The 22,268-nt window shown below is 43.6% G+C and overlaps 2 protein-coding genes and 1 long non-coding RNA gene across 20 annotated transcripts in view; 1 reads left to right on the forward strand and 2 right to left on the reverse strand.

The window, feature by feature from the left end:
• Positions 1-1,069: 1,069 nt before the first annotated feature.
• Positions 1,070-12,487, reverse strand: MRPL23 (mitochondrial ribosomal protein L23). The gene is made up of 5 exons (XM_081842448.1): positions 12,382-12,487; positions 11,635-11,757; positions 10,027-10,109; positions 8,417-8,490; positions 1,070-2,463 (listed from the first exon to the last, which is right to left on the reverse strand). The coding sequence occupies exons 1-5, from the start codon at positions 12,396-12,398 to the stop codon at positions 2,299-2,301; spliced, it is 462 nt and encodes a 153-aa protein (XP_081698574.1). The 5' UTR covers positions 12,399-12,487; the 3' UTR covers positions 1,070-2,298.
• A 4,568-nt stretch (positions 12,488-17,055) lies between these two features.
• The window catches only part of TNNT3 (troponin T3, fast skeletal type), a 44,620-nt gene continuing 39,407 nt past the window's right edge, over positions 17,056-22,268 (reverse strand). For 17 of the 18 annotated variants that reach the window (XM_081842021.1, XM_081842018.1, XM_081842023.1 and 14 more), the window contains 2 exons: positions 20,101-20,141; positions 17,056-17,446 (listed from right to left, as the gene is read on the reverse strand). In XM_081842021.1, coding sequence (XP_081698147.1) covers positions 17,349-17,446; positions 20,101-20,141 — 139 coding nt within the window. In that variant the 3' untranslated portion in view covers positions 17,056-17,348. The remainder of the gene's footprint in view (positions 17,447-20,100; positions 20,142-22,268) is intronic. The other variant, XM_081842008.1, reaches the window with a different exon arrangement.
• Positions 17,453-19,067, forward strand: LOC309330879. Its single transcript, XR_014151630.1, has 2 exons — positions 17,453-17,612; positions 17,647-19,067. It is a non-coding gene; the product is annotated as an uncharacterized lncRNA (long non-coding RNA).

The raw sequence follows: 22,268 nt of genomic DNA on the forward strand, positions 1-22,268 counted from the left end.
AGCTTAGCACAATTGAATCCCCAGGCAATCACTTTCTCCTTGCCTAAGGTCTTGATGTGGAAAAGGGAGTCAGGAAGAAATGCCCTACTAGGAGCTGTGTGAACCAGGTTAAGTATCATAGGATGAACAGAGCATCCTTATATCTAAGCTGAAAACTTGCTCGTCAGCTTAAAGAAAAGAATGTATTAATTGCTTCTGCATGCATGCACACACACAGACACACACATATATATATACAGCCGTACCTTAGTTTTTGAACAGCTTACTTATAGTTTAGGCTCCCAAACACGGCAAACCTGGAAGTGAACCAGTTTGCGAATGATTTTTGGAAGCCAAACGTCCAACGGGGCAATCTGAAGCCACGCTTTGGTTTTTGAACGTTTTGGAAGCCAAACAGACTTCCGGAACAGATTCCGTTCCACTTCCAAGGTACGACTGCATATATATATATATATATATGTGTGTGTGTGTGTGTGTGTGTAGGCAACATTTTGGTGGGGGAAATTTTATGAATTAAGCTTATAATTAAAAAGCAGGTGATATGAGTAAGAATGACCCCAACACTTTGGTAGATGTAGGAAACTGTCCCCCTCACAGTTCTATACATCTATTATGTTGCACTGAATGTGCTTTGCCTTGGGATTCAAATATTATTCCCTCTTGGGAGACAATGGTCTATCAACTTGGCTTCCTGCTTTTGATTGAGTAACAGTGGAAAAATTGCATAGCTGGCTAGCAAAAAGGGAAAGGAAGATCCCAAGGGAAAGTGGGTCATCCACAGGCTTAAGCAACCTGACCCACTGATCACTCAGGATTCTAAAGGAGTCTGGATATAAAGAAAGGTACGCAAGCTAAGCCAACCTCTATAAGCCAGGTTAGGCTATGTGCACCAGTCACAAGGGCTTAGGTCTATTGCAGCGAGTAAGTCAACAAAGCCCCAGCCTTTGGCTGGGCACAGTGCAGCTCTGGAGCTCAACAACAGAAAAATGCTCATAGTCTGCCACATCCAGCATGTTTTCCCCTCCTACTAAACAGTGGCGGAGGCTTTGCTGAATTAAAGAGAACCGGGGAGGGGAAAGGGTCATGTTTATTGAAGCACACACTGGTGGTTTAGGTAGCAGCACAGGCCTCTGGGATATCCAGCCACAGACCACGACATCTGAATTAGTATTTCCCTAAAAAGGAACAGAGCTCAGCTTCCACAGAGCAGGCTGCCTAATGTTGTGCCATCTTCACTGAAAACTGAAAAACAAACTTGAAAAATAAGAGATAAGAAAATGGAAAGCAGGACTAAGCATACACAAAAGCGCAAAGAATTCTTTAAACAAGAATCGAGGCAAATGGCAACCTTTTCCCAAGTCACTGTAACTGATTCAAGTCGGGGAGAGAAGTGCAGCCTTATGCAATGACTTGAGAATCCTGATAGACAAAGCCAACACACTGACAACACACACAATAACTAAGTGGGCAAGGCAGTCCTTTTGACTGGGTCAGGAGCTCAGTTTGTGTATACATGTTTTGAAAATTCAGAACGATCTTTCAGGCTGCAGGAAGACATTGCGCGATACCTCCGCTCCCAAATACGCCATCGTGCCAGTGTCTCATTAATGGTGCCCACAGCAATCCCACACACCCAACAGGGTCATCCCTGAGACAGTGTGAGGCGCCCAAAGTATGAGGCTGTCTGCCAATTCAGATTCAGGTAGGTAGCCGTGTTGGTCTGACGCAGTCATAATAAATTAAAAAATTGTCCGGTAGCACCTTAGTTGGTCTCTAAGGTACTACTGGACAATTTTTTTATTTATTTTGACTGCATCAGATCAACACGGCTACCTACCTGAATCTAGAATCATGGAAGGCACCACATTGAGTCGCATGAAATGGAACTTAGTGCTAAGTTGCTCCTGGACAATTTTTTTATTTATGCAAATTTAGAGATAGCAAAGGTCACCCCAAATCTTGCATATGGCCCTCATGGTTACAGTATTGGCTGTCCCAGCCTTTCTATACGCCAGTAAACAGTGTTGAAATAAACTATTCAGACCAGGAAAAGGGGAGAGCAACAGCCTAAATGGAAAAGGCCTTTGGGATGGATAGAGCAGTTAGTATTTCCATCCACAAAAAGAAACATCATGAGCTGAAATGGAAAGAGCTGAAGTGATCCTGCTGCACAAAAGGAGTATGAGCAGTGTATTTTCAAAAGGATTTATAGAAGTGGGGATGACGTCCACATAATGACAGTACAAGATGAGAACCCAGCCTGGGTGCACTGGTCGGAGTCCCTCCGAGCTGCTTCCATCAAAGTCCAAACCAGGTGGGAACGTCTGCTTGCCTGGGGTCGCCTTTCTGCCTCTGCCTCTCATCTTCCATAAATTTCTTCTGGGTATCTTCAAAAGAGCCGGGCTCAATGACTTCTTCTTTTTCTGGAAACAAGTCTGGAAACTGAAAAGTTTGTCCTGCAGCCTAAAGATAGAAAACAAATGATTAATCTCATGTTCCAGTAGCAGCTACAACTCTTTCAACAGCTGTGGGAAGTTTCAGCTGGTCCAGAACGTTACTACAAACCCCCAAAAGACTCAGCAGAGCTTGTAGGAAGTTAGATGCAGAATATGCTTTATCTTACCTTTCCTCCAAAGAGCACAGGGTGGCATAAATCCCTCCCCCTTTTTAATTCTCACAGCAACCCTGCAAGACAGGCTGGTCACTCTGTTGGCCTAAGATCACCCAGTGTGCTTCACTGTTAAGTGAGGTTTGAGCCTGTGACACCTCAGCCTTAGTCTGACACCCAAACGACCGCACCACACTGGCTCTCTCAGTGCCACTTACTACATAAATAACAGGCAGGCAAATATCCAGCACCGGTTCAATAATGACCCAGATGTCCATGCAGAAAACAGTGACTTAGGAAATATGGTGCAAGGGTTTGTGGTACCATTCAGGAAGCAGGTGGTCAGATCAAAAGATGCTCCTGCCTAGCCAAAAGATCAATTGCTGGAGAGAACATATTGAAAGACTGTAAATTTACAAAATTACATTTCTCGATTGCAGCAGGTGTGAGTGACAACACTAATCCAGCAGATGGTCTTGGGTTGCCTCAGAACATTCTTCCACTCATTCTTTTCTCCCAGACTAATGTATCAAGAGAAGACAAATGCACCTCCATGTGGTTAAAATTGCTGGGGGGCAAACAGCAGTTTTATGGGTACTTTCCCCCTTTAAGATATAAAAGTGGTGGGGACAGAATCACCACTGAAGTGGATCAATTAGGGAAGATTTTCAGTGATCTTCTCAACCCTGGGTCTGGTAGCATTTGGTCCAGAAGTGTGTGTGTGTGTGTGTGTGTGTGTGTGTGTCTGAGAGAGGGTGTGCATTAAAGCACAGACCATGGCTATTGAGTGCCTCCATGTCTGCTGCACAACAGACCGTGGAAAATGATATGCTAGACAAAACTGTGTAACGATAGGAAATAAAAAGTGATTCTTGAAATACATGTAATTCCTGAAATGTAGGATTACATTTACAGCAATCACTCCCCATAATGAAGAGAGTCCATGCCAGCACAGAGAGCGCTGCCACAGACTCAACGTCTCCCATTTGGAAAACAATCATCAGCTGACCTTTTCGCTTTTATTTAACAGCAGGAACCTATTATTCGAGGACAGCATTCTATTCCGTTGACATTATCTCTTTATTTTTCCATAGTGTATGCAGTGTTGACAACCTCATTAAAATCAACCCTGTCAGCTTTCCATTCAATTCAAGTAGAGGACTTGGTATAATAAAACTATCAGACAATAACGTCGCATAGAAAGAGGTGTTATAAAAATATTTTCTGGGGCTATTTTGAAACTACTTTCCAAAATACCTTCACAGCTTTAGCCCACCCCTAAAGAACTTGGAAATCAACAGCATATAAAACTCAGAAGACATAGCATTTTTGCTACATTTCTACAAATCAAATTTTGCTTTGCAAGTTAACTGAGCTTTTGCCAATGATAGCGGTCTCATGCAATGATTTTGGATGTGTGCACAAGGGAACTAGGCCCACAAGAAGGTGCAATTTTAGCTTTCTACATCTATGGCTTCTCACCCTACAGCACAGGTGACAGATCTTGGTCCCAATTTACAGAGATCCAGGCCTCAAAGCAGAAGCACTACTATGTGATTCCAAGTTCTAACGTAGGAAGTCAGACCCCTACATACATAAGAGACCATTTCCACCCCTGCATGCCGTTGCCAAATGCAATTCCTCTATCCTGCACCTCTAATTCTGCCCTTTAGGAAAGATCCCAGAAACATTTTTGATAACTGTTCCGGAGGTCTACTGAAATCCAAGCGTGAACATTTTCCAGAAACAACACAAGAAAGAGAGAGAAAGGGCTTTTAACACCTGGGAGCATTTTGGTTGTGTGCTGTTGCTGTCCACTTTAGTTCTAAAGAAACTAGAAAAAAAAATAAAGCAACAAAAATAACTCCCATATAGACACCATGGGCAGCATTGGAAAGTCACCAAGCGACATTAGCATGGTTGCCACCTGTCCCTTCTCCTTGCCTGCACAATGTCGTCATTGAGTGATATTTCTACATATACCAGGGTTGGAGTTACTGCCAAGCTGAAAACTGAGAGGTCTTGTCTTATGGTAGACATGGGACCTTCTGTTCTCAAAGGGCAAGGATATGGTCTGTGGGATGAGCCAAGGTGCTAGCCCTTGAACTTTTCTTCTGCATGCTCAACCCTAGTCACAGAGTTGGGAGGCTGAAAGTATACTGCTCAGGGCAGATGTTTCCACAAAATGCTACATCTCTTTCCTGTCCCCTTCATTTGTTTCAAGTAAGAAGGCATAGAGCAATGCTCAGATGTGATAGCAGAACTAGACAATACCCTAGGGAAAGTGCTCCCAGTTCCCAGTTCCAAGGCTGGTCAAAATCAAATATTGAGCAGAAGTCAATCTGTTTCTGGAACCTTTTAATAAATAGAAGTCAGTGCAGACAAGTTGGCTCTTTCCACCTCTTGTTTTGCCGAGAAATGCTGATCTTGGCCAGCGGCCAGATAGGATTTGAAACAGCCAAGACATTACATTGAACTCTCAGAACTGAAAGCCTTATAAATCCTCACAATACCATGCAGTAATTTTGCACTGGTCAGATTCCGGAGTGCTGAAAGCTTTATGAAAAATAGTTACTGTGCATGTTCAGTAGCTAGTTTAACTTGACCATTTTGTAACTTCAACTATATCCAGAGGAATAACTACACACAGAGGGCTAAATATCCATACAGAAACCCTGTATCTTTTGTCATAGCAAAGGCCGCAAGTGTAAAGGATGGTGGTTTATTACTCACTGAAAGTCAAATCTGAACTTCTGCCATATTTACAACCATTTGTTTAGGACCCATGGACAAAATCTCTCAGCAGGGTCAATGGACATTTGCTGTGGGTCTTGTTTAGGATAGGATTACAGCTATGGGAGCAATGAACCTTATGAACAAACCACTTTGCTCCAACCAGGGAAGGTCTACTATGATCTCAAAGACCCACAACCGTCAGACGGACCGCTGTGTTCTGCAGCAGCTGAAGCTTCCACAGAGCCATCCAAGGGCAGCTCCATGAATGGTCCTTTACGCAAATCTCGCCTTGAAGTTCTGAAGGCATACATGACTGTAACGGGATCCAAACCGGGGACAGGGGAAAAGTGCCTTACTCCTTCTACCAGGTGAAGTTGTTGACTGCACTGTAATTTGATGAACAGTGACTCTCTGCAACAGAACCAGCAGGCTGCAAAAAAACAACAACCAAGAACACAGCTGGCATAGTTTGCACGGCATCCAAACCACATCACACGTGCCAGCCGTGAACTATTCGAAGCAACAAGCTTCTGAGTTTTTAGAAGGTTCCAAGACGATTCTGCTAGCCACTAGGTCACACACCCTTCTCAAGCGATTTGGCATCAGCTAACCTGGTAAATGCACCCGCAGATCTTCCATGCCTGAACCTCACTAACAGCAGGAGGCGAGGGAAGAAGGGCAGAGAGCAGCTGAGGTTCTCCAGGCACAGAAGCAGTTTCCATTTTGATATATAACCTGGTTCTAGTTTTTGAAGCATAAAAGGCAATCATTAGTTCTGCATCATAATGAAGGCTACAAAACGTTTTCTCCTCGGGAAGAAGGGAGAGAGCACACCAAGAACAGCCTGAAACTCCTGAAGGTGATATTGACCACAAGCACTAATTTGAGGTCATTTGCAGTGGGAGACAAATACCACCTGTGCTGAACTATTCACTTGCCAAGTTTGGTGTGGGGGGGGGGGAAGAGTCCTCAATCTTCCAGACAACCTGGTCCTTGTGCATGCGAGTCAATTCTCTACTCTCGCCCGTACGGCTATGTGTTATATGATGTCTAACACATCAGGGTTTTCATCTTCCAACACTTGAAATGCAATGATTAATGTGTGCATATTATATTGCATAAGTTGCCCTGGAAACTAGAAGCTGATGACTTCCAGAGTAGGGAAACGTAACTGCTGCCTCCAAGACAAAACAATATTTCTCAGATGCGTAAGAATGCCAGCAACCAAAGACAAAGAATACAGGGAAGAATAATGCTGCCACCTACTGACTCTTTCAGGAGGCAAACATGAAAACCTTCCAAAACAGATGGCTTTCTTAAAGGATTACCCGGAACGTCTAAGAAACATGAACTTGTTTGAGCCTTGGACTTGTTTACACCAATCAAGGGGTGAAGAAGGGTTTGAAGCAAAGGAAGGAGGACGGAAAAGAACCTTGGAATGACCAAGGACTCCCTTCTTGTCTGTTTCATCCAGGACTAGCTCTTTGTGAAAATGATACCACATCACGAACCAAGGCAGGAAGCTAGAACATCCTAGCTCACCTTTGCAAACAGAGCCTAGAGGAGGTAGCTGATTTATGATGGCCACCACCTCAAATGCATCCATTTGAAAAGCCATATGCTATCCTCAAGTCATATAAATCAGGCCTTAGCAATGTTTTTCCTCCTACGTCGTTCATGAGTAATATTATTTCTAATGTAATACTGAGTTACGCACAACTAAGCAAGAAAAACATAACAGGAGCCCTACAGGATTAGCCACTAATTAAAAACTAATGAGAAGTGGGTTTTAAAAAAATATGACTATTGGTTCAAAGACTTCCCAGTCATGAGGAACTGAAGGTGAGTCATTGCTGAGAGCAAGATTAAGGTCAACCTAGAAATTCTGCACAGATAAGGACAAACCCGTTAAGGCTGAAGAAGAGCTTCTCCATTTGTCTCTGAAAATGTTAACTAAAGGTGGCTTAAAAGAGAAAGAATGAAGAGTCATCTCACAGATCAGCAACTCATTAAGATGCAATAGTTAATTATCAAGGAAGCCGAAAGATACAAAGAATGTGCAGGGCACAGAAGGAATGAAGATACACACACACCTATAGGTCTGTCTGTCTGTATCAAAAGAGCACCTGTGAAGTTCAGCAAGACTCCCTGACCTTCTCTCAAGCCTGAAAGGGGCAGATGGAGCTGATCTCCACAGCCTCCCTGAGCTGCACAGGTCCAAAACAGCAAGACTTTGATCCATGAAGCCCAATGCAGCATGGCATATGAAACCCCTCCAGTTCCTGAGCTGGGAGAGGAGCAAACACAATTTTTGGCTACACGCTGAGGATACCAAAATTTAAAAGAGAATGGCTACTAATATTGCCAGTAAGATTAAACGATTTCACTCTACAGCTGTCCTGTTCAAATGTATGTTCTTCAGCTGCTGCAAAAAAAGTGAGAATCCAGTTGTGAGACTAGCAGAATGGACATGCCATTAGCATCACAGAGTCAACATTCTGAGTCGAGTCCATGAACTGCTGCATTAAGAAAACAGTGAACATTGGGGATAAAAGCACTTTAAACAATTTCTCAGTCACCTTCTTGTAGCCCTCAGAACTGTAACATCCTGGCCCAGCCTCTCCCCTCAAGAATGTGAGATAAATATGTCAATAAATAAAAATTAATGAGAACCTACCCAAGTGACACTGATGCAAAACCCCCACATTATACACTAAGTAAAAGAATGTAAGTCTACCCCTCTCCCCCCAAACCTTATACCATGTACAACATTAATGTCTCAAATCGAATGTAACTGATTTGTAGAAAAGACTATGCGATCTGAAAATAGAGACAGTGCACATATTTTCCTAACCCAATAAAATCTTTAATAAAAATAATAATACTACTATTAGTTCTTAAAAGGGAAATAAATCAAATCAAAACAGGCAACTGAAAAAAAGAGAATCTACCAAAAACTACACTGTGTAAATGAAGGAACATTATGCAGATCTGCCTAAATTGCATTAACTTTAACATTTTTTTAGATTTAGAATGTTTGGGCCCAGCCACTTGAGAAATGCATTTACTCACCAGCTGTACATAAGCAACTTTGTAATCAGGCTTCTTGATTCGTCGGTTTCTGTGATCCCTCTGCTTCATTGAACCTGTTAAGCATATGAAGGCTTCACTTCACTTTCCACAAACTAGCAATTCCTCCCTTCCCTAATAAATGTTTTTTTCAATTAGAGTCGGTTCTGATCTTTGGGGGAAATGAGTTTTGTAGTCTCACCAGCTGCACTTCCTGAGTGCCAAGGATGTAGTTTTACTGCCCATGATGCTGTTTTACACTGTAATCAACTTTCTATTTAACTGCATGAACTGTAGGTCATAGCAACACACAAAGATAATTAATGTAAAGCATCAGTACATATTTTTTAAAAATCCACATATTATGTCATGGTACAAGAGAGAAACTTTTTACTAAACTAAGAGAAGCATCCACATTGGCACAGTTCAAGTTCCTCAGCCTGACCTGCCATCCTTAGCATTATCTATACACAGCAGAAAGTGTCATTTCTGTTTCTAAAATGATATAAGTACTTACAATTAATACAGAACCCAGAAAATATACACATTTGGAACAGTCTGAGCTAAATCTCCACACATTCATTATATTTCCTCAACCCTCACCCTTCTCTCTCCTCATGCACACGTACTAGTTTCCAGTGGTTTAGGATTCTATCAGGAGGATGGAAAGTTCATAGAAATCAAACTCCCAGTGGACTGTGCTCACAGACAATAAAGCACTCAGCATGGTTAGAAAGTTCAGCGCAGTTTGTCTCATTTATTTGGCTAAGGGTGCTTTAGTGAACCTCACATTTTTGCCCTTTACTTATCCATCTCCTTTATATGTTCATTTTCTCTCTCTTATAAATTTGAAGCTTATTATCTAAAAAGATTCACTTTCCTAACCAATCTTGCAATCCTGAGTCTCTACTGCTCTCTACTATACCAACGATAGTCTTGAAGGAAAACCATACTCCAGACTTACTTACAAAGGGGCTGGATTGAATTTGAGGACTGCATTTTCTTCCGTTTACATTTTCTGCCTTTCTTCTGCCACGGAGCTCACTGCAGCAGTTGTGTGGTTCTGAAGGAGTCTCCCACCCACGTACTGGTCAGATGCAAACCTGCTCAGCTTCAGCAAGATGGTGGGCCTTCAGACCATAACATTCCTAAGTCCTGGGATAGGTGGCAAAAATCAATTTTGGACAAATGCAAACACATTTTCCATGGTGTTTCCTTGTCCAAAATTGAGTTTGGTTTATGCCTTTGAACTTTATGATGAGGGGCCTGAACACTCATTTGTTTCAGGGCCACCTTTCTCAAATTTTTAGCTTTGACCACAATCCCGCTCCCCCCAGGATGGCTGGATAATTAGTAAATTCTAAGGATTATATATGAATCATTAAGGATAGAGTGTAATCCACATGTGATCCTCCCAGGAATAAGAAGACAGAGATGATAACAACATCAGTGCAGGAACTGTTTGAATTAGAATGAAATATAATCTTTTTGTATTGGGCATCAATAATCAATAGCGAACAACTGCCTCTCCAAATAAGAGAGAATTAATTAGGGGAGGGAGGGAGGAACAAACAGAGCTCCAAATGCCCTCCAAACGTATGCAGAAGACTCACCGTGCTGTATCCTGGTTCTTATAGCAGCCACAGGCACTTTATATATACTTTCAAGGTAATCCTTCAATTCCACTCTTGTCATTCTGCACCAAATGCAAACAATTACAACACAGAAAGAAACACTTCTAGCATATATATATTTAAATGGTAAGATAGCTACATAACAATCCATATCTTTGGGAGAAATATATTTGGCAGGGGGGTGCAGGAGATGACTTTTATTAACACAAATCAAGAGTAAAAAAACCCCAAAACCTGGAGCTTAACCCAGACACAACAGAACTACTGTTGGCTGTGGGTTCTAGTCACCCAGGAGTTCAGCCTATTATGGATGGAGCTGCGTTCTTCCTGAAGCAACAGGTCTGCATTTTGGATCCAACCCTGCTCATGAATGCTCAGGTGGCAGGGGTGGGCAAGAGTGCCTTTGTCTGATATGCCAACTGGGTCTTTTCCTGGAGAAACCAACCTATGCACTTGTCACCTCTAGGCTAGATGACTGAAATGCATTATTTGGTTTGGTTCGTACATCAACTAAGCCTAACCATGGCTTGACATGAACACACAAATGTACAGGCTCTGTGTGAGATCATGGCTGAATTGCTCTTCCACAGTTATTCTGTTGCTGCGCTGAGATAAACCATGGCTTGGCTTAGCATGCTCTCCAAAGCCAGGCTCATAATTTAGCATTCACCAGACTAATAAAGAGCTGTAATCAAGGTATGTCCATGGTTTATGGCTCATGGCTTGTCCTGGAGAGCTAAGCTGGGTTCATACAGCCAAGGCTTAGCTCAACTCAGCCAAGCCCAGAGGGGGAACTAGGGAGGAACAAAGCAGCCCCCAGGATCCCGCAAATTCACATTATGTCATAGTTTGGATTAATGTGACATACAAACCAGATCTATGTGAGGCTGTGCTTGAAGACAGCCCAGACATTTCAACCTGTTTGGAAGGCCACCACTGGATAGTGTCCAGATCAAGGGAAGTTACAGTACCACTCTATTCTGCCTTGGTCAGTCCACACCTGGAATACTGTGTCCAATTCTGGGCACAATTTAAGAAGGATGTTGACAAGTTGGAACATGTGCAGAGGAGGGCAACCAAGATGATCAAGGGTCTGGAAACTAAGCACTTGAAGGAGTTAGCTACGCTTAGCCTGGAAAAAAGGAGACTGAGAGGAGATATGATATCTAAATATCTAAAGGGCTGTCACATGGAAGAGGGAGCATGCTTGTTTTCTCCTGCTCTGGAGGGTAGGACTCAAGGCAATGGATTCAAGTTACAAGAAAGGAAATTCCGACTAAACACTCAGAAAAACTTTCTGGCACTAAGAGCTGTTCAGCAGTGGAACAGACTCCCACAAGAGGTGGTAGACTCTCCTTCCTTGGAAGTTTTTAAGCAGAAGTTGGGTGGCCATCTGCCATGGACACTTCAACTGAGTATCCTGCATTGCAGGGGTTGGACTAGATGACCCTTGGATCCCTTCTATGATTCTAAGCCTTGTCTTTGTCCTTTGGGCCCAGAATACTTGCAACATTCTGGGGAGATGCCTTCTTGAAGTGTTTCATTTTAACCCGATAAGCAGACACTCCTTTCCTTGTATGTACTTACTCCATAGGGATGCGGAACTGCACAGTATCTTCTGGCTGTGGAACACCAGGCCTCACCATTGTCAAGAAGTAATCTGTCCGGAAAACCCTTGTTTGAGGATTTCCATACTGGTACAGGGGATATCTATAGATGGAAGTAATAAATATTTCCATGGAGGGACTGGAATTCTCATACAAATTATTTCAAGTACAAATTATTTCAAGAATAAATCTGCTATGAAACCTTAGTTTTAAAGAAGGTGATGTAAATGAATTTATTCTATTCCAAGTAACTCCAACTAAACAAAGACGATACACAACAAAAAGCCCGCATTTGCTTAATTTTAATCATATAACTGGATTTTCTATTTGATGACCTGCAAACAGTAGAGCACAGTGACAGAAATAGGGATATATTCCTTGAGCAACTCCCATCAGCGTGGCCAGGTGTGGCAGGAGTTCCTAGAACTGTAGAGTTGGAAGGGACCAAGGGTCATCTAGTCCAACCCCCTGCAATGCAGGATTTATTGCTGGCCAATGGCCGCCTCCCTCTGCCTGCCCCGCTTCGCCCTCCGTGGCGTTTATGAAGGAGCCGCGCTTGGGACTCGAACCGGGGATCCTCCCGCCCGCCGGAGCTCAGCGGGGGCAGAGCCTTCCGGGCTGCGCCACCACGGCCGCGAGGTCCTCGCTAAGCCCGGCAGCCCTTTCAAAAGAAGCGGGAGCCGCCGCCAGAGTCGCACCCGGCTCCCTCGCGCTACCGGCCACTTACAGAATTCGCCTGGCCATGATTCCCGATCTCCTCCTCCGACGCTCTCGTCACCCCCGGAAGGGGCGGACACATCCTGCTGCGAGAGGGAGAGCGCATAGACGTAGGAACCTGCAGAGCGGCGATGGTGGCTGTTGTCTGGGGTGAATGTTGGCTCCTTTAGCCCCCTTTGTTCCCCTCCCCCCGCTGCAGGCGCGAGGGTTTCCAGGGTCAGTTCCTTCGTGCTCAGACATCCCTCCGGCTGCAGCAAAAGCCAGCCTGGTTCAGATCCCTTTTCGGCCTTGGACTCTGTTCCTATGGGGTTACCCCGGAGCAGGCACGTACCCCAAACCAATGCTCAACTGCATGCAGCTGCATTGCGTTTGGGATATCTAAAAACTATTGGGAGAGACGCGCTGCCTCATTTCAGTCACGTTAAAATACTGGGGGGGGGGAGGGGGGTTCCTGTCATTTTCTGCAAGCAGAGCCCACTTCTCAGAAGGGACCCGGAAGTTTGATTGCTTATGGGCGTCGAAATTCCAATCTGCGGATACGAGCAGCTCATCTTTGCTCTCGTTCCCTGATAGTCTCAGTGTAACGACAGGAACGCTCCTCATTCAAAGAAACCGCACACGGGACCATAGAGATTTGGAAGTGGAGGGGGTCCTACATATTGTATTGCGCGTACGGCTGCATTCAACTGGAATGCGAAAATGAACGTTGCGTGTCACGTAGATCATTTTCTATCTCTATGGGCTCCCTCCGATTAAGCCTCTTTTTCTATGCGCGGAGGATTTACGTAAATTAGAAAGTCACTCTATCGCCCCCTGCAAGGGCACATAGGGTCGCTGCACCCATTTGACGCGGCGACCCTTGCTTGTTCCACAAAGCTACGGAAAGGAAGGAGGTGAAGGGTGACCTTTTGTGCGTCCGTCTGCAGCTGGAATTGGTCCGCTTTGGGGTTCATTTGAGAGAAGTGATGCTGACCTACTTCGCAGGTTCCTTATTAGCCCTCTTGAGATACTGCATGATAAGTGGATCCAAGATGGTGACAGGTGGGAGAGGCTTGTAAATATGTCAGAGTAAGTGGGACCCCCCTGTTCCTTATAGGCACATGAGACAGGCAGAGCATCTCCATCATGGTTCATAGCCATTGTCCTCTGTGAGTTTGAGAAGTCCTCTTTTAAAGCCACCCAAGTTGGTGGCGGTCCCTGCCTCCTGTGGCAATGAGTTCCATATTTTATTTATGTGCTCTGTGAAGAGGAACTTTGCCTTAGGTGTCCTGAACCTTCCAACATTCAGCACATTCTGCAGCTAAAGCAATCAACTGAGTGTATTCCTATTCACAAGCTCAGTTTATGGACACGGCAGGCAGTGAAGCTTGCAGACAATTTAGTCGGAACTCCCCTATCTCAACCTGTTCTTGTGGCTATTTGGAAAATCTGTGGATTCAGCAAATAGTGATGTCTCCAAGCTATTTAGAAAGGGGAAAAAGCTCTCTTGATGCCTCGCTATGATCAAGCAGAATGGCCAGCCTTTATTTGTTTATTTAGCAGAGCCAAACCTGAATTGTGTTTTCATTGCCATTCCCAAAGATCCTTGACAATATGCTTTGCATGTTGAACTTTATTTATTTTATTTTTTTTATAATATTTTTATTAAGTTTATGAAATACAGAAAAAAGAAATAAAGACATAGATAGAAAAATACAGTAGAGAAATTACAAATTTCCATAATCCTTTTTTCCAACACATCTATTGGACTTCCCCACATCCTCCAAACCCTGCATTCTCTGTAATACAAAATATCAGCAATTTGTTAACTTATTTCCAAGCTTATTGTATCTTTCATTTTATCATGTTGCCTAATTTCAAAACTATTGTAACCCAAATCTTATATGTTTTAACTTAAACATAATAAAGTTATTTCATTATTCCACCTTTAACTTATTGTACCTTAATTTCCATTTCATTAATTTACCAATGCTGAAGCAAGAATTTCTAAAAAGAGCATTTTTTAACATTCATACAACTTGTAATGTTTTTTCAAATAGTCTTTAAATTTTTCCCAATCCTCCTCGATTGTTTCTTCTCCCAAGTCTCGGATTCTGCCAGTCATTTCAGCCAGTTCCATATAGTCCATCAACTGCGTCTGCCATTCCTCCAGCGTGGGTAAATCTTGTGTCTTCCAATGCTTAGCAATCAGGATCCTTGCTGCTGTGGTAGCATACATAAAAAAAGTTCTATCTTTCTTAAGTACTCTCTGGTCCACAATGCCCAGAAGAAAGGCCTCCGGTTTCTTAGGTAAGGTATATCTAAGTACCTTTTTTAGTTCATTATGAATCATCTCCCAAAAGGCCTTCACTTTCGGGCAAGTCCACCAGAGGTGAAAGAATGTCCCTTCCGCCTCTTTACATTTCCAACATTTGTTATCAGACAGGTGATATATCTTAGCAAGTTTGACTGGGGTCATGTACCACCGGTATATCATTTTCATAATATTTTCCTTCAAGGCACTACATGCCGTAAATTTCATTCCGGTGTTCCATAACCTTTCCCAGTCTTCAAACATAATGTTGTGCCCCAAGTCCTGTGCCCATTTTATCATGGCGGATTTGACTGTCTCGTCCTGTGTATTCCATTTAAGCAGCAAATTATACATTCTCGAAAGTAATTTATTTTTTGGCTCTAACAGTTCTGTCTCTAGTTTCGATTTTTCCACCTGGAATCCAACCTTTTTATCCACTTTAAAAACCTCCTGGATTTGAGCATAATGCAACCAATCTCGCACCTTGTTTTTCAATTTTTCCAAGCTCAGCAGCCTCCAATTGTCTCCAATTTTTTCAATTATTTCCCAATATTTAGGCCAGTAGGCTTCCATGTTAAGTCTCTTACGTGCCTTGGCCTCCACCGGTGAGAGCCACCTCGGAGTCTTACTCTCCAATAAGTCCTTATATTTTGTCCAGACCATCAAAATTGCTCTTCTGACAATATGGTTTTTAAACAATTTGTGAACTTTAACCTTGTCATACCACAAATATGCATGCCACCCAAAAGCATTATCAAACCCTTCCAGATCTAGGACATCAGTGTTTTCCAATAAGATCCAATCTTTCAACCAGCAGAAGGCTGCAGATTCATAATATAACCTCAAGTCTGGCAGGGCAAATCCCCCTCTTTCTTTCGCATCAGTTAGTATTAACTGATGCATGTTGAACTTTAAAGGCCAGAGCTCCCTCACCCTATGGCCACATTCTGGAAAAGGACTTGTCCATATGGTTTTCATTCAAATCTTGCAGGTCAGGAGAGTGCAGAGCCCAACTTGTCTCGGGTGGTCGTCTTACTGTACAGCATTTGTGTGGTGCTGCAGCCTGGAGGAAATTCCTATTTTCCAGGTGTGCAAAACAGCTAGTTAAGGCACACCAATGGGGTCCTGCTGGCTGAATCCAATGCTTTGTAGTTCTTGTCTGTGAATGTGACTGAGGGTGTTGAAAAAGGAATGAGATTTTTTGTGGTTCCATCTTTCCAGCCAGCCACCTCTGCTTTATATTTTGGAACATTGTTTGTTTGTAATACCTTTGGACACCTCTTACGATATTCTAAATTTTTGCCTGATGGTTTGAGATTTCAAGGACCAGTTTTCGTCTATGTTTGGATACAACTGGGCACTACTTTGAGTCAAAATGGCAGACTGAACTTTTCAAAATTGCACTGAATTGAATCACAGATTTCAAAATTCACTGGTTCCCCTCCACCCTTGTCTCTTAGAATTCCTGAGCCTCACTAGATATGAGGCTGCTAGTAAACAAATAATAATCTTTCCTTTATTGGCAAGTAGTTCTGCGGGGGTAAAGTGAAAGAAGCAGTGTACGGGATAGCAAATCATGTTAAGAGGAGCTGCAACCCTCAGCATACCTCTCTCCATTTCTTCTACAGCAAGGGTGGAAGATCCTATGGCCCTTCAGATTTTATTGGTCATGAGCTCCCATGAGACATGGGGATCATTCACACATCTGCTGGTCACATGATTTCTAGGCAGGTCCATCTTTTGGCCCACCGAAACCCCCTGCTTACGGCTGAATCGAGGGGTGGAGGTGGATATCAGTCAGGTTTTCTGCAGAGTGACGTTTGTTCCAATTCAGCTGTAAATGTGCAGTTTCCTGGACAAAAGAAAAACATTTTGGATCCTTGCCTATAAATCACAGGAAAAATGGAAATATGGGTGAGCCCTCAAGCCAGCATGTCCGGTAACCAGAAATGGTGGGAGTTGGAGTCCAGCAACATCTGAAAGGCCACAGGCTCCTAGAGGCTCAGTGAAACAAAGTTAACAGATTTAAGAAGAGTAGTCATAGTGGAAAGCTAAGAAAACTCAGTGGAGTTACCTCTAAGTAAATATGCATAGGATTCAAGTATGACTTATACTGTGATACCTCCAGATGTTCGACTACAACTTCCGTCATCCCTATCCTCACTTGTTGAGCCTGGCAGTGTTGTGAAGTCCAGAAACATCTGGAAGGCCTCAGGTTCCCCACTGCTGTGGTAGCCTTTGCTGGGTGTAAACTGGCACACATTTCATGGCCTGTGGCTAAATTCTACCAACCGTCTGGGCCAATAAACATTCTGGTCTCAGGAGCGGGGGGAAGGATGCATTCTAAGACAATCACAGAATAGAAGTAAATGAAGACGCTAGTCAGGAGTGTATGGCTGAAGTACATTATCGGTCACACTTTATTTACAAAACCAAGTGATTCATACACTGCAATCTACTGGGCAGTCAGTGTAGGGCTGGGATTGGGAAAATAAAAGGACACACACAGCAGGTCGTAGGAGGTGTCAGCAGGGAGTCATCTCCGTTCCAGGGCGCTGGCTCTGGAAGATGTGGGAGCCCTTGAAATAAGCAGTAGGCAATCCAGGCTGATGTTGCAACTATGGTTTTGCTCAGGCGAGGGAACGGAATTTGTGTTTAAAGAGGAAAGGGGAGGCCAGCGATCTTTAGCCATGCCACCGCTGAAGATTCTGCCTGCAGGCACCTTCCGGAACTTTACTTCCAGCGCCCTCCAACTTTGCCCTTGGCTCCGGCCTTCTTGCTGCTGTAATACAGATACGAGAAAAACACGTCAGCGCGCCAGTCCCAGACACATCCTTTACCAACCCTTCGGTGGGTGGGTGAGTCACTCAACATTTCTCGTCACCAGAACAGGCCAGATCCGATGTCACTTTAACTGGGTGCATCAGCATTAAAGTGCATGAAACACAGTTCCAGGTTGTTACGTTTTATCATTGAAACAAGGAGTGGCCAGCTGACCATCTATGGGTATGAGCTGGCCTCAGAAGCAAATTTACCTCACCCCATATGGTAAAAAAAAGTGACAACAGGCCCCCAGTTTCAGATTTTCCAGAAATGAAAATTGCATTACACCTCTCTGGATTTCATACATTGCTAAGCACATGTAGCCCACAGCTGTAAAGCCCTTTTAGCTAGGTAGTGCCAGTTTTATTATGTAGCCAGGGGATTTATGAAAGGGCAATGCTGACAGTAAAATACACTTCCAGCTCCTGGACCACTGTGTCGCAAAAAAGTGGTCCCCGGGAATGCAGAAGTTACCCATTCTTGACTTAAACCATTAATGATAACAATGTGCAGAAATGGATTGAAACGGTGCATCATGCTTACTACTTATTTGATGAACCATGGCTGTTCACAAAAATACTTTTTCTTCAGAATTGCATAAATGCCTTTAATCTTTACTGGAACTATTCACCTATTCTCTCTCCATGCGCCCCCCCCCCCCCCAGGATCCAGGAAACAAGGAGATAGTCCCGGAGTTCTCCTGTGGTGGTTCAAATGATTTCCAAATTCCTTTATTCTGCAAGCAGATAAAACAGCACCCAAAACATGCGCAGCACTTACCTTTCTGCCATGAGCTAGGTCTAGTTCCAGGTGAGTGAGTTAGTCTAGTGTTAGAGTCTCCGCACTGTGGCAACAGCAGATCCCTCTTGCAATGCTTGTCCATTGCTTACTCCTGACCTCCCCATGCACATCCTGATAAGGCTCCTTCCTGAAATTACTGGACAGTTTGCACAGTATGTATAGCTGGATGGTACTGCAAGTTGCCCAGCAAACTATCCTGGATTAGCAGCCTGGGACTGCCTGGAATAAAGGTTCCTTAGCAAAACTCCAGTACTGACTCATCCATGGAAGGTATTCAGATGCAACAGCAACAAGGAGTATCTTTTGAATGCTTACATGGCTGCTACCAAGACCAGTGGATTTGCTCAGCAGTAGGTTCACCTATGGGAGGATCTGCCACAGTGACATACATGCATATACACACAGAGAAGACAGAGTGCATACTTTACCTGTCAGTTAATGCAGGTGGACACTCTATTCTGAAATTAAACCTTATACATGAGAGACAAGGGGCTGCCAAGTGCTTTCTCAGACAATAGAGACTGGCATCCTATCGCTGACATCTCCACCTGCACTGCCCATATAGCAAACATGGATTATGAGGATGATGGCACTGCATTGTTGCAGCAGGTCTTGTTAGGAGTGCTGCTTTGCAAAAGCTTCAGACCAGCTCAAGAACTTCTGGATCCATCTCAATGCCTGTTCTGTTGCCATTGTTATCACTGGGTCCCAATTTATACTGAAATACAGCATGAAGCCCTGAGCACTTTGCTTCAGAGTTTTCAAATATTCCTTTTATTTTTTTTAAAAAGTGTTCTGATTTAACAATAAAGAGCCACTTCTTACTTTAGAATGCCACACCTTCCAAAGCAAATTATTTTAAAGTTCAATTCATCTTTGAAATCTGGACCACAAGTCCGCTCAAATGGAATATGCTGCTGATACTTTTATTACCTTGTCTGAAATTGACATTGTTTATTCATTAATATGAGATGCTTCAGCATGAGGCATGTGGCACCAGCACTTAATACTTGTTTTTTTTTTTTATCATTTGGAATGACACAGATTGACTTCAGACAAACAAAAATCTGTACTTAATTCCATTCTGCATAAGGAGACATGCCGTTTTGGCTATTTTCCTTTCCTCAGTGTATACTGAGCTTAATGGACCAATGGCCTGAATCTATGTAAGGCCGCTTCCTATCTTCATCCTGTGTTCCAGTATAGACTTGTGTACTAAGAACAAGCAAGCACAGAGTTGCTCCTTTCTTCCTCTCTTCCCCCGACTACCCATTCCCAATCTTTGACAACTTCCCCTCCCAGTGGCCTTCATCTCTGATGCATTCGGTTTCTTAGTGGACACATGCAACAAAGAAGACACGGAACAAAACAAGCAGGAAGGGATTTGAATTAGGTAGGAGGAAGGGGAATTTTTAAAGGGTCAGGTGACCAGTTCAAAAGAACCCGTTGGTGGCCCATGGTGTCCATGTGGTACCGGCAAACGTGGATGAGATTAGTGTTATTACAGTACATCCTGTTTCTTGCAGTATCAGAAAGCACAAAGGAACTGCAGCACAGCCCCAGGTGAGTTTCGCTGAGATTGCGGGGAAAGGGGTGGGTTCTTTCGCATGGTAAGATTCACTTCAGTTTCGCCAATCTTTACTATGGGGAAGGGAGAGGGGTTGAATTTTGTCATTACTGCTTCTCCCCCTCTCCCCAATCCCCCTCGCAGCAGAAAAGAAGGGCAGCAAGACTGAAGTGACCGCTGACAAGCGTTGAGAGCGGATTTTTCTGTACTTTGGGCTGGGAGAGGGAGACAAGGAGGTTACTCACTGCTTCTGGGCCTGATCAATCCGGTTCCTGAGGGTGGTGATCTGCAAACAACATACGTGACGAGGTTTTTAAAAGTGATCTCGCTTCCCATAGTGGAGGGAAGGTGGGTGGTTGTTACCTGGCAGCAGGGCTGCTGCATGTAGATAGGGTGGGATCCTAAAGTCTTCCCTTTGGGATGAAAAGCTGAGAGACAAAGACATTGCTAACCGGCAGTAAACTTACCAGAAAAGTTGTTAAATGTTTATAACAGCCCCCCAGTGAGCGAGAAATGCTGTTAAAGTGTTTATCCAGGTTTATTTCAAGGAACCTGATTACATTATGGCTAGTCAAATCGTGGCAAGAAAACAGGAACAGGAAAATCAAAAATGACCTTTCTTGGGAACTCTGGAGAGTTTGAAAGCTTTTATTTTAATACAGGCATTATGATGCTGTTCCTGAAGTGAGCTGTCTATGTATGCGTTATGTCATCCCCTTTTCCCCTGCCCATCTTCACAGCTCAGTTGCAGCCTCCTCCCCAGCCCATAAACGTTGCTGGAGATTTACCAGCCAGTTAGCAAACATTGATTTGGAACACAGAGAATGACCTGTGTTGAAGAGGAGCTGGAAATGGACAGACTCCAAAGCTGGAAGTTTAACCGGTTCAGTTTGCTCAGCTTAACTCTGACGCTTCTCCTGGGAGCTGCCACATTGGAAGCACAAAGCCAACATCAGCCTCCACCCTACAGGACTCAAAAGAACCTTTAAAAGGAGGAAGGAGAAACTATGGTGTTCCCATAAGCTTATGGCAATGGAAGTTTTCCTATGCATAAATGAAATGATAAAAACTGCCAATGTCACTTGTAGGGAGCCACCTGCTACATAACCAAGACTGTGACATCCCCTTCATGTTACCACAGCAGCAGCACCACTGCTTCCACATGGTAAGAAAGGCAATGGCTGGGACATATCATGGAACATATGATTGGCTCCAAACATTACTGTGCTACAACATGGAAAGAAGCCAGTGCACAGAAAAAGGCTATTATGCTCCTCTGCCACATGTGAGGGTGTCCCACAGAAATGTACACACACAAATCTGAGTCCTGTGCATCCAAACCAGATGCACCACTTGTCGTCAAGTAATCCACTTGATGCTATGCTCCACATTGTTAGCCAAAGTAAGAGCTCCCAAAGGGTAAAGGAAGGAAATATCAGAAGTAGGCATAAACCACAGACATTTGAAATCAGTTCCCAGGCTCTGATAATTTCTGTGGTTGTCTCATTTTTTATTGGAGGGGTGTTGTGTTTTGAGTTGTGACAGAAGTCGGGGGGGGGGAATCTTTATAATTAATTGTGTGCTTGGTTAATGAGCCTTTCCTATAATTCCAGTTACTCTGGTTGCCATGTGGCATAGGTTCCTCAGCCCCTAAGAAATAAGGTGAGAAAACAAGACAATTGTCCTATTAGACCCTGGCAAATTCAGCATAGTTAAAATTCTTCATTAGCCATATTTATATTATTCTCAGGAGTCCTTGAATAGGTCACCCAGCAATATTATTTCTTGTCCTTTGAAACACACTTTAAACCAATGCAAGAGTTCACGTTTCATCCTTGTCCACCATTTTGGATTTTGTTGTCCACCATCTTGGATTTCCATGGCAAGCAGAAGCAAAGAGACTCTAACACCAGAAGCAACGGAACGACATGAAAAGGAAAAACTTGGCCACCGGATATACTTACTTTGCAGGCAAAATCTGCCTTGTGGAACTCCCTAATGGCTCTTGGATTGCCCTCTTAAACCAGGTATTTGTTAAGGAACCAACTTTGCTTTGCTCATCGTCCTAGCCTCAGGGTTTAGGACTTACCTTCATTGCTAAACCTGCAGTAAGCTGAAGACAGCAGGCATGGCACTCAATCTCCTGGGAAGAACAGAATCGGCAAGCTATAGGCAAGCACTGAACAGCAACTTGGCCTGCTGTTGCTCTAACAAGAATGCTTTCTTTCCATTCTTCCTTACTTTCGTGCTAATTTTGTCTTTTCTTTTTTATGAATTTGGTTCTGCTGCCTTGCTTATTTCCCTTCTATTATAGACTCGCCTACCTGCCCCTGCCCCCTACCTAGTTCCTGTGTTAAAAACAATTGTCCCTTTTCTATTTCTAATTCAAGCATTAAAATGTCACAAGAACTAG

The sequence above is a fragment of the Podarcis erhardii genome, assembly GCF_964252035.2.
Source record: "Podarcis erhardii genome assembly, chromosome: 1".
Classification (NCBI taxonomy): Eukaryota; Metazoa; Chordata; class Lepidosauria; order Squamata; family Lacertidae; genus Podarcis; species Podarcis erhardii.